A 9,771-nucleotide genomic window follows, 5' to 3' on the forward strand; every position below is an offset into this window, starting at 1 on the left:
AATAAACTTGTATGAATGTATTTATATTATTTCAATAATATACTGTTCTTGACATATCAAATATTTTTTTAATATATAAGTTGTATTAAACATATTTTGTTATTATAAATCTTCATATCATATTATTATATATAGTAAAAAAATTGTATAAAAGTAAAATAAAAAATATTTTACATATATTGTTTTAGTTTTATTTGGCCCTCTAGAATAAATTTCTAGCTCTGCCACTTGATCAACACCGAATTGTCTATGAAAAACTGCATGGATAACTAAATATAATCTTATAACAATATTCAATCATGAAATCTCATTGGCTTAAAAATAAATAAATTACGAATATTATAAGTAAAATGGTTTGTAAGGAAAATGCTTAATTATAAGTAATGTCTCAAAATCCTTATGCTTAGACATTTGAAATTTCTTAAAATAATATAAATATTATTTTATTCTAAAATTTGAAAATGTTTGTATTATTTTTAGTTTTTATTTTAAATTTTGTTAAAAATTATGATTATTAAATATTATTTAGATAAAAAAAAAGTAAAGATTTATAATTAAAAAATTTTATATTTAAGTGATATTTAGTAAGTATTTTTCAACTATTTCCGTTAACAAGTGTTATATAATGAGATACATAAATTAAGAACGAATAGAATAGAAGGGGATATTTAAATAGTAAAATGAGGTAAAATAGATTTTAATAAAAATTAAAAGTTAAATAAAATATTATTAAATATTATTTTTTAATATTATTATTATTTTAATAATGAGATATAATAATTTCTGAAACGAAACGCCCTAATTACACTTCCATCTCGTGTCTAAATTGTGCAGCAGAAACTCTGCGGTTTAATTCCTCCTTCCAAAACCCGCTTGATTCTTCTACTCACGTCCACCATCCATCTGGACCAGATGATCTGGACACCTTAACGTTCACCCAAACTTTCTTTTGAAAAACTCAAACATCAAGAACTAAGCACCGCATACCTTCCCATCTTCAATCCCGACACACGTCCTTGGGTTTGTTTCTCTTGCTAGAGACCCAAATACAAATGGCTGCAGATAAGGATAAGGAGACAGAAGCTGAGTTCTTCTTCTTGGACGAGAATGATGATGATCATGAAGGTATTGAAGTGAACAAGATTTATGGTGGTGGAAGTGGTAGTAGCAGTAGTGGTATTGAAAATGTTGAGGAAGGTGGTCATCTTCAGGGTTCATCTTCTGACGCTTTCGCTTCTCAGCAATGGCCACGGAGTTACCGGTAGGTGTTCGTTTCTTCCTCTTTTGTTTTTGAACAATCCCATAAAGTATTTTCCTGGAACATAATAATTATGTCGCGAGGCTTTTCATATTGACCTGGAAAGATTGCTTCTTTGGAATGTAATTTTGTTTCTATTATTCTTGGAACGTGTTGTTTCATAGACCATTTTATTTAATCATTTAAGATTTCTCAGACTTCACTTGGTTTAGCGAATGCAGAAAAATATATGTTCCACTAAACCAAACAGTATGAATAGTTTATTTTTCCCCGTTTCATGTTGCCCCTGTTTGGTGGCTCTGCGCTCCGTGTGACAAATGCATGAGATTAGCCTTGCATGCTAAGTGCTGCACGGTCACTATCATTTAAACGCCAAAATTTTTACCAGGAATTCGTTACTTTCCGCACTTTATAATTTGGTTGGTAGTAAGGAATTTCGAATGAGTTAAACATTGTCTAGTTAGTCTCCCTGAGCTGTAATAGTGATCAATATTCTTCCAAACTTGTAAAAATCTTCATCTTTACCTTAAAAACCCAATAACTATAGTTTATGGTGTCAAATGGTTTGTAGTTTTTGTTCAGATCAAATTGTAAATCGGCAGGTTTCATCTCATACTGAAGTTTTACAAATATGCTTCCAAATTGTACTCGATAGTTACCTCCGCTACGTCTTGAAGTGTGTGGGAGGATATTGGCCATAATCAATGTCATGTAACCATGTTTCGTGATTTGGCTTAGGGCGTGATGATTATGTTAAATCAATTTGCATGTGCCAGCTTGAGAGGTCACTGTTAAGTCGCTTGATCAGCATTTTAAAAAAATCTGAAAGCTTATATCCCTATTTAGTGTCTTCATAATTTACACGCTGCTAAGACTTAGGGGTTGTTTGGGAAACGCTTCTCATCTCATCTCAATATTTCTCACAATTTCCTTCCCAAACATCACTAAAACACACTTTTTAATTTCAAATTTTTAACTTTTTCATCTAATCATTACAACTTTTTCAAACTTCTAAACAAAACACAAATAATAGTCCAACATTTTCATATCCGAAAATAAAAATAATATTCTAACAATATTTTAACTTTATAGTATTTTTATTCAACTTGTTCTCTCATTTTTCAAAACCAAATAAAATATCAACTCAAACTAGTTCACTATTATTCACAGATTTCTCATCTCATCTCATTCCCCGAGCATCCCCTTAGCCTTCTTTGCTTTGGCATTTTCAATAACAAGTGCTATTTTTCATTTTCTTTTGTTTATGAGCACTTTTATTTAACACTTGGGAATATTGAACTTTTGAGGTCATCTAGCTAAAAGTAAATTCAATCTAAAAGACATACTTCACTAATTAGAAAAGAAGAATGGGAACTTTGCTAATTTAGCAACGTTAGGATGTCCTGAATTCTAGTGATTAAATCAATAAGACACATAAAGACACCCCTTTGTATGTACCTGAGTGCATCTGTAAAGAATTTGGTTCACAGATCCAGCAAGTTGAAAGCCATATCCTCAAGTGAATGAAAATTTGTTTTTGTTTTTGTCTCTTTTTTGTTTTTGGTTTTTAGTTTTTTTTTTTTTTCAATCAAAGAAAAAGAGAAAAATGGTTTTTCTCTTATAGTTTCTCGTTTGAATGCAAAATATTAGAGCTGTTCTCTCAGGTACTTCTTTTATATAATTCTACAATAGAAAAACTAGTGCAAAACACCTGGAGAGGTCTTCTTTAATAGGTTGGCTTTAGTGTCTGAATACAATGTTGTAAAGACATACCTGGAAAAAGGAATTACTTGGAAGGGAGTGAAATTCAAGTCATTATATATGGACTGAATACATTCAAGTACTTAACCTTTTTATCTCGGTTTCTTTTGTCATTTTCTGTCAGAGCAACTACCGATTCTTATACCATCACAGCATCACCGAGTTTTGGTTTACTTGGACTTGATTCAAGTGCTGTGTATTCAAGCTTTGATGATCGTACTAAAAGTAATTCAGACCTGGATGGAAAATCTGCTTTACTGTCTGATTATGAAAGAACTCATCAGAAGGAAGGCTTGGATAAGATCTCAAGAGCTCAGTCATCATTATCAGAGAAAGCCTTGTTGAATAAGCAGCTTACTGGGGAGTTACCTATTGGTCATGGCTGTAGCCTAACTCAGACTGTCTTCAATGGTAAGCCTTTTTGTTCTGGTGCTCTGTTACAATTCTAACTCACATATGAGCTTCCTGTTGTGACAAAGTGTCGGTAAATAATATTCATTGATGGAAGAGAATGTCTAATTTGTGACAAACTTCTGCACTGCTTTATCTACCTATGTTTCTCATACAAGGGAAAAAACGCTTCAACATTGAGTAATAGCCCACCTTATTGAGAATCTTAAGAACAAGGTTTCTGTCATCTGTTATTCTCTTTGATTTGAACTTTTATGTTTTAACTTTCTTTGAAAATTTCATAACATCAAATTGTTTTGAGGTAGGAATTAACGTGTTGGCTGGAGTTGGGCTTCTTTCTACACCTTACACAGTGAAAGAAGGTGGCTGGGCAAGTTTAGTAGTGCTAGTTCTTTTTGCAGTTGTATGTTGTTACACTGCTTCCCTCATGAGATACTGTTTTGAGAGCAAAGAAGGTATCATAACCTACCCAGACTTAGGAGAAGCTGCCTTTGGACAATTTGGACGTCTTTTCATATCTGTGAGTTACTTTTAAACTTAAATGAACGCTCAATATCTTGTTTATAAGTTGCTCAGGCTTGTTCTTTACAGTAATTGATGGCAAACCTTTGCTTATCAATCTAGTATTTCTTTTCAGATTAAGACTAGGTCATGTTATTTGGTGCATGTTAACTGTCATGTTTGGTCGGTTTATTTTATACTTCCAGACATGATAATCTGACTAGTTTAAATTTATTCTGCATTCTATGGTTGAGCTCTATTTTCTTTTGAACATTTAAATTGGTAATCTTGGGAGATGAAATAGACTGCAACATATTATTTTTATGTATATTACTTATTTCTCGGTTGTTCTGTATTCAAGATCTCTGATGTTACTGTATTTATGGATCTTGGTGCAGATTCTTTTGTACAGTGAGTTATATGTAAGTAACACTCAGATCCTGATTGCTTGAACTGTATGTCCTTAGTTCTTTGTCAGAATAATAAGATTTCTTTTCCATATGTGCAGTCCTATTGTGTAGAATTTATTATTTTGGAAGGAGATAATCTTACCAAACTATTCCCTGGGACTTCAGTGGATTGGGCTGGTGTTCATCTGGACTCTATGCATTTGTTTGGGATTCTAATTGCCCTGATTGTTCTGCCAACTGTTTGGTTGAAGGATCTACGTTTGATCTCATACCTTTCAGGTGTTGCAAACTTGTTCTTTCAGGCCACCTTAGGGTTCGTGAAATTGTGGATATAACCAAATTTTTGTTATCTATTTTGTAGCTGGTGGGGTCCTTGCAACAGTTTTGATAGCCCTGTGTGTATTTTTCCTTGGTACAATAGATGGTATTGGGTTCAATAAATCTGCTCAAGTAGTGAACTGGAGTGGCATTCCATTTGTCATTGGTGTGTATGGATTTTGCTATTCCGGGCATTCTGTATTTCCAAATATCTACCAATCAATGGCTGACAAGACAAAATACAGCAAGGCACTCGTAATATGGTGAAAATTTGTGGTTCCAAAGGGGTGCAAATTTTAATTGCCTTTCTATCACTCGTGCCTTAATTTTTTTTTTTTTCCTTTCTGTGCAGTTTCCTTTTGTGTGTCTTTATCTATGGGGGTGTTGCTGTCATGGGATACCTCATGTTTGGTCAGCAAACATTGTCCCAGATAACTTTGAATATGCCACCAAACGCATGTGTTTCCAAAGTTGCAATTTGGACAACTGTAAGTATGAGATTGGAAGTTCTCTTTGAAATGGGATTTTATCTGTGAACTTGGGTCTGTGTACATTTGTGGTTTCTAAGTTACCATTTCTTGCTTTCTGTCAGGTTATTAACCCAATCACTAAATATCCTTTTCACATATATTATTCTTTGATTGAAGTCAAATTATGTGTATTGCTTTATCATTTGTCTTTTTTCCTTTTTTTTAATAACTCTGATCCCTTAACAATCAACAAATATGCTCTATTGATGAACCCTTTGGCAAGGAGTATCGAGGAGCTGCTTCCAGTCAGAGTTTCAAGTAATGTGTGCTGTTTTGTTCTTCTAAGAACAGCACTTGTCATTTCTTCAGTTTGTGTGGCTTTTCTTCTTCCGTTTTTTGGTAATTTCTTGGAACTTGACTTGAAGTAAATGCTTAAATTTTGCAATTTCATCTTATATTTGTTAAACAAAATGTATCGAAATAGTATCGGCAAAATTATACCCTTCTGGTCAGAAAACACGTCTTTTTTAGTAAATTACATGTTATATGCTTTTCCCAAAATTGTTCATTTCCTTGTCTAAATAATTGTAGTTTATTTAACTGTATGAGGTTGAAGTAGGCCTGCAACCTGACCTGGAACAGGCAGGTTTATACCCGACCCGAAACGCTTCTAGCTGAGGAGTCAATCCAATCCGATCCGACCCGATCAAAATAAAACCAGGTCGGGCCCGTATGACCTGACCAGGTCGTTCACCGTGGAATAGTAAGCCAAATGATGGAAAGAGAGGGGGGTGGGAGAGGGGGGGGGGACTTGATGGAAGCCTCTGAACTTGAAGACGAATCCAAGGGACCAGAATGAAGCTGTTGCCACGCTAGTTCATGTAACACTGATGTAGCATTGAGAGCTTCATTGGCTCTGACTCTCACTCTCACTCTCTTCTCTCGTTGGCTGTCTTTGTGTGTGGTCTGTTAGAGAGAGAGAGAGTTTAATCGGAAGTTTCTTGGGGTTTCCATAACCAAATGCCTCCGAAACCCACTACCACAATACCGTCTTCCTTCTTCCACCGGGCACCCCCGTGAAGATTAGCTCACACGATGCGGATTAGTGGGCTCCTGGTTCTGTTGGCACAGTCTTCAGTTCCTGGTTCAACCAGCAGATCTCAAAATCCATTGATTGAGGAGAGAGAGACACAGAGAGGAAGAGTCACCGAGATAGATTCTTTTTGGGAGAAAGTTGCTGGGAGCCTGGGAGACCTCGACACCTCTGAGCTGGTCTGCTAGACCCTTCACATCTTGAACCTCCCAAGGCTGAATCTAGCAAACGTACATGTTATTCCAACAGCGAAACATCAGAAATCCAATTCGCAAAATGTTGAAGGCTCTCTAAAAGAAAGTTGCATGTTTGTTGGCTCTCAGAGAACCCACATCAGACTCAATCCATGGAAAGTTGTATAAGGCTCTGAGACCATCACTCGTAACTAAGCATGAATATCTGTGTTTTAGACATTGGGCGGCTAGGGTTGGAGAATTAAAACCCGTTAACTAGTCGGGTTGGAGACCCGATCATATGATAACCCGACAAAATGCATGCCGGGCCACTTTGAATGGGTCCATCGGATTGACGGGTTATATGCACAGCCCTAGGTTGAAGGGAAGTCAATTGAGGTTGGAGCCAAGTCTATTGCTCAATGCCATGAAGCATTTTTGTTGATCAAGTTTAGAACCTCTGGATATAATTATATATTTACGTAGAGGCCCTAATGATATACTATATAACATATGTGATTATATCTGATATGTACTTCTAATATGGTGTTCGAACCTAGGCCAACAAGATGAGCATTTGTAGAACTGGCTAAAGGGCAAGCTTGCATTTAAAAATTCCGAATCAGGTTGGTTAGGGGTTGCCTGGTGTTTGATCTGATGAACTAATGTCACTTTGCTGCCATCACAACTTTTTGTTTTCTATCCTGAATGAGATCAGTTTATTTCCAGGACTACTTTCTGAAGATGTTTCTTATAATTAATATCTGTTACCTATGTACTTGAGGGGAAATATGTGCTACTTTTGATCCATTATCATTCTCGACCAGCTTCACCAACCTCCAGTGTTGATTGAGCGAACTAGATGACTCTGTAATCATTTTATTTTTGGCTGCAGGTCTTGTGATGGCTTTAATAGGGTCTCTCCTTAGTATACTTGTGGTAAGACTGCAATGTAGTTCAATAAATACATAGTTGTATTCCACAAATGTTAATCGCAGGAAAATGAATTCCAGAAACTGAATCAATAACATTCTGCATGTTTCAATTACTCCATTAAATATAGAGTTTTAGGAAGAACATGGTATAAAAGAACATTCAAGTTTCCTAATGCTGATTTATGCCAACTTGACATACGACTGATATGTTTTATGTGGTGGATGATGTTCTGATCCAGGCAATTATAATGCCCGCTTTATGTTTTCTAAAAATCGTTGGGCAGAAAGCTTCAAGGGCACAGGTGAGCAGAGTTTTACCCCTCATATTTTTGTTCAAATCATAAAGAAAAATATTTGTAGATGTGGTGGGATAGTCTGATGGCAATTTCATCCGACACATTAAATAACTGCTGCTATGGAACCTGCTGAGGTAACTTTTTAGCTTTGTTTATGGCAAATGTCACCTATTCTTGAAAACAAAATGAATAGCACCATTCATAAGTAGAAGAACCCAAAATGATACATGAAAATCTCTCCTCTCATAACATGATGTAATCTGGAAAAGTGGAAAATGGAGAGAGAGAGAGAGAGAGAGAGAGAGAGAGAGAGAGAGAGAGAGAATTTGGGGCTATGACTACCGACTACTGACTGATGGTGGAATTGTAATCCACTGGTTATTCCTCCGAAGATTCTGCTATAAACCAAAAGAAAGAAATCCGTTGTACTGGATCTTGGGGCTGAATGATTAAGAGTAATAAGTAATCCTAAAACGAGTAAGGAGTAATTAAGCTGGATGGAAAACTGAAGGGAAAGTCAACTATTTCTTTTTCTTTATTTTTCTCTCTTGTTCATGTCGTTTTCTGAAAGTCTATTGGTTTGTCATACTTTGTTGACGGCTATTTTTCTTCCCTTACATGACCAGATTATTTCAAGTTCCACAGTAGCTGTATTGGGCATCATTTGTGCAATTCTTGGGACATATTCTTCAGTGTCAGACATTATGAAGAGCCCTTGAAACATTCAACTGGTTGAACATCTCAACACTTCTGGTGGGCACTCGTCCAGTTATATGTATGCTATTTTTCATCGCAGCTAGTATTCAACCCACAGATTGTCAAAGGAATTAGACCTTTTTGGATGTGAAACTCATTGTCTGTTTATACGCAACTTCTGCATGATTGTTCTAACTTCTATGATTCAAAGAACTAAATGTACCCGTTTCTATCACCTTAAGCTTTTGGAACAAATAAATTGGTGATTTAACTTGGTATCATCGCAGAGGTTCAAAGTCCGAACCTAACTCTATACTTCACTCTTATTCAATTAAATAGTGCACATGTTACACCCACTTGTTTACAGAAATTATGGTCCTTAGAACAATAAAATAAATGCAAAACAAATCTTAACCCAATTCACCTATGGGGATGATTGCCAAAAGCAGGGTAGGAGAAACAAGTGTGCATAGCAACCCACTATGTGAAATATTTAGAGTTTTGCTACATACAAGCAAAGTCGTATACTAATCTACATACCAATGCTAATTTCTTCATACTTAAAATTTAAATTAACATTGTTTTTAATAAAATCTGCTTTTTGACCAATCACATTAAATTGGTACGTAGATTAGTACATAATTATACTTGCAACTAAATTTTTCCATTGAAAAATATGACAAATGTTCAAAAAACATGGTAAAAGACAACTATTCACAGAGATAAGCACAAGCTAGGTTCGTGAATTGGTCGCCTATAATTCATAAATACTCAATTTATTCTAGATTCAAGAATTAGTCAATCACATGCAATGCAGTTATTCTAGATCAAACAACCTAGAAAATGGGTTGGCTTCTTAATGACTCGTATAGACTTGTTCAATTGGAAGAGGTTGAACCATCAGTGTCACTTTCTGCAATATTTATAGACTTGGAGACATTAAAATCTCCATTTAGATGACACTCAAATGCCAAATTAATAAACCAAAGATCGATCTGATCCATTGTTTGAAAGTTTACCCTTTTTCCTTTTCTTAATTAAGCCATTTTATTGAATTGCATGTTCATGCGACACCCAAAAGTATCGTAAGGGACAAGAATTTAAGAAACTGATAATCTCTGAGCTCTTTTTGCATATGCTTTCCCAATAATTTAGACAGACGAAGAAACAGAAAGCAAAGATGGATGTCTTCCACATCTGTAAACCAGAGTTCTGCCCAATCATTGATGGCCATGTAAAAGAAGATTAGGGAAAAGGATACACAACGGCTGGCATCGATCCCCGAAGTCTTTCAAGAAATTGGCAGTCCAACCTTCCTGTCCAAATGTTCTCCCCACGAGTTGGACAAAACTGCATCCAAATAATAGGTGGATGGAATGCGACAGCGAAATTTATTTGGCATAAATACTCGAGTACGTGGCAGCGTAAAATTATAATTGTTATCGTCAC

The 9,771-nt window shown here is 35.4% G+C and overlaps 1 protein-coding gene across 1 annotated transcript; it reads left to right on the top strand.

Annotated features, from left to right (window-relative positions):
* The first annotated feature begins 813 nt into the window (after window positions 1-813).
* On the top strand, window positions 814-8,603 carry LOC122279397 (amino acid transporter AVT1A-like). Its single transcript, XM_043090035.1, has 12 exons — window positions 814-1,261; window positions 3,144-3,430; window positions 3,736-3,950; window positions 4,330-4,353; window positions 4,440-4,620; window positions 4,703-4,922; window positions 5,012-5,147; window positions 5,252-5,271; window positions 5,383-5,528; window positions 7,291-7,334; window positions 7,570-7,632; window positions 8,253-8,603. The coding sequence occupies exons 1-12, from the start codon at window positions 1,053-1,055 to the stop codon at window positions 8,343-8,345; spliced, it is 1,638 nt and encodes a 545-aa protein (XP_042945969.1). The 5' UTR covers window positions 814-1,052; the 3' UTR covers window positions 8,346-8,603.
* Window positions 8,604-9,771: the final 1,168 nt, after the last annotated feature.

Source organism: Carya illinoinensis, chromosome 10 (assembly GCF_018687715.1).
Source record: "Carya illinoinensis cultivar Pawnee chromosome 10, C.illinoinensisPawnee_v1, whole genome shotgun sequence".
Lineage (NCBI taxonomy): Eukaryota > Viridiplantae > Streptophyta > Magnoliopsida > Fagales > Juglandaceae > Carya > Carya illinoinensis.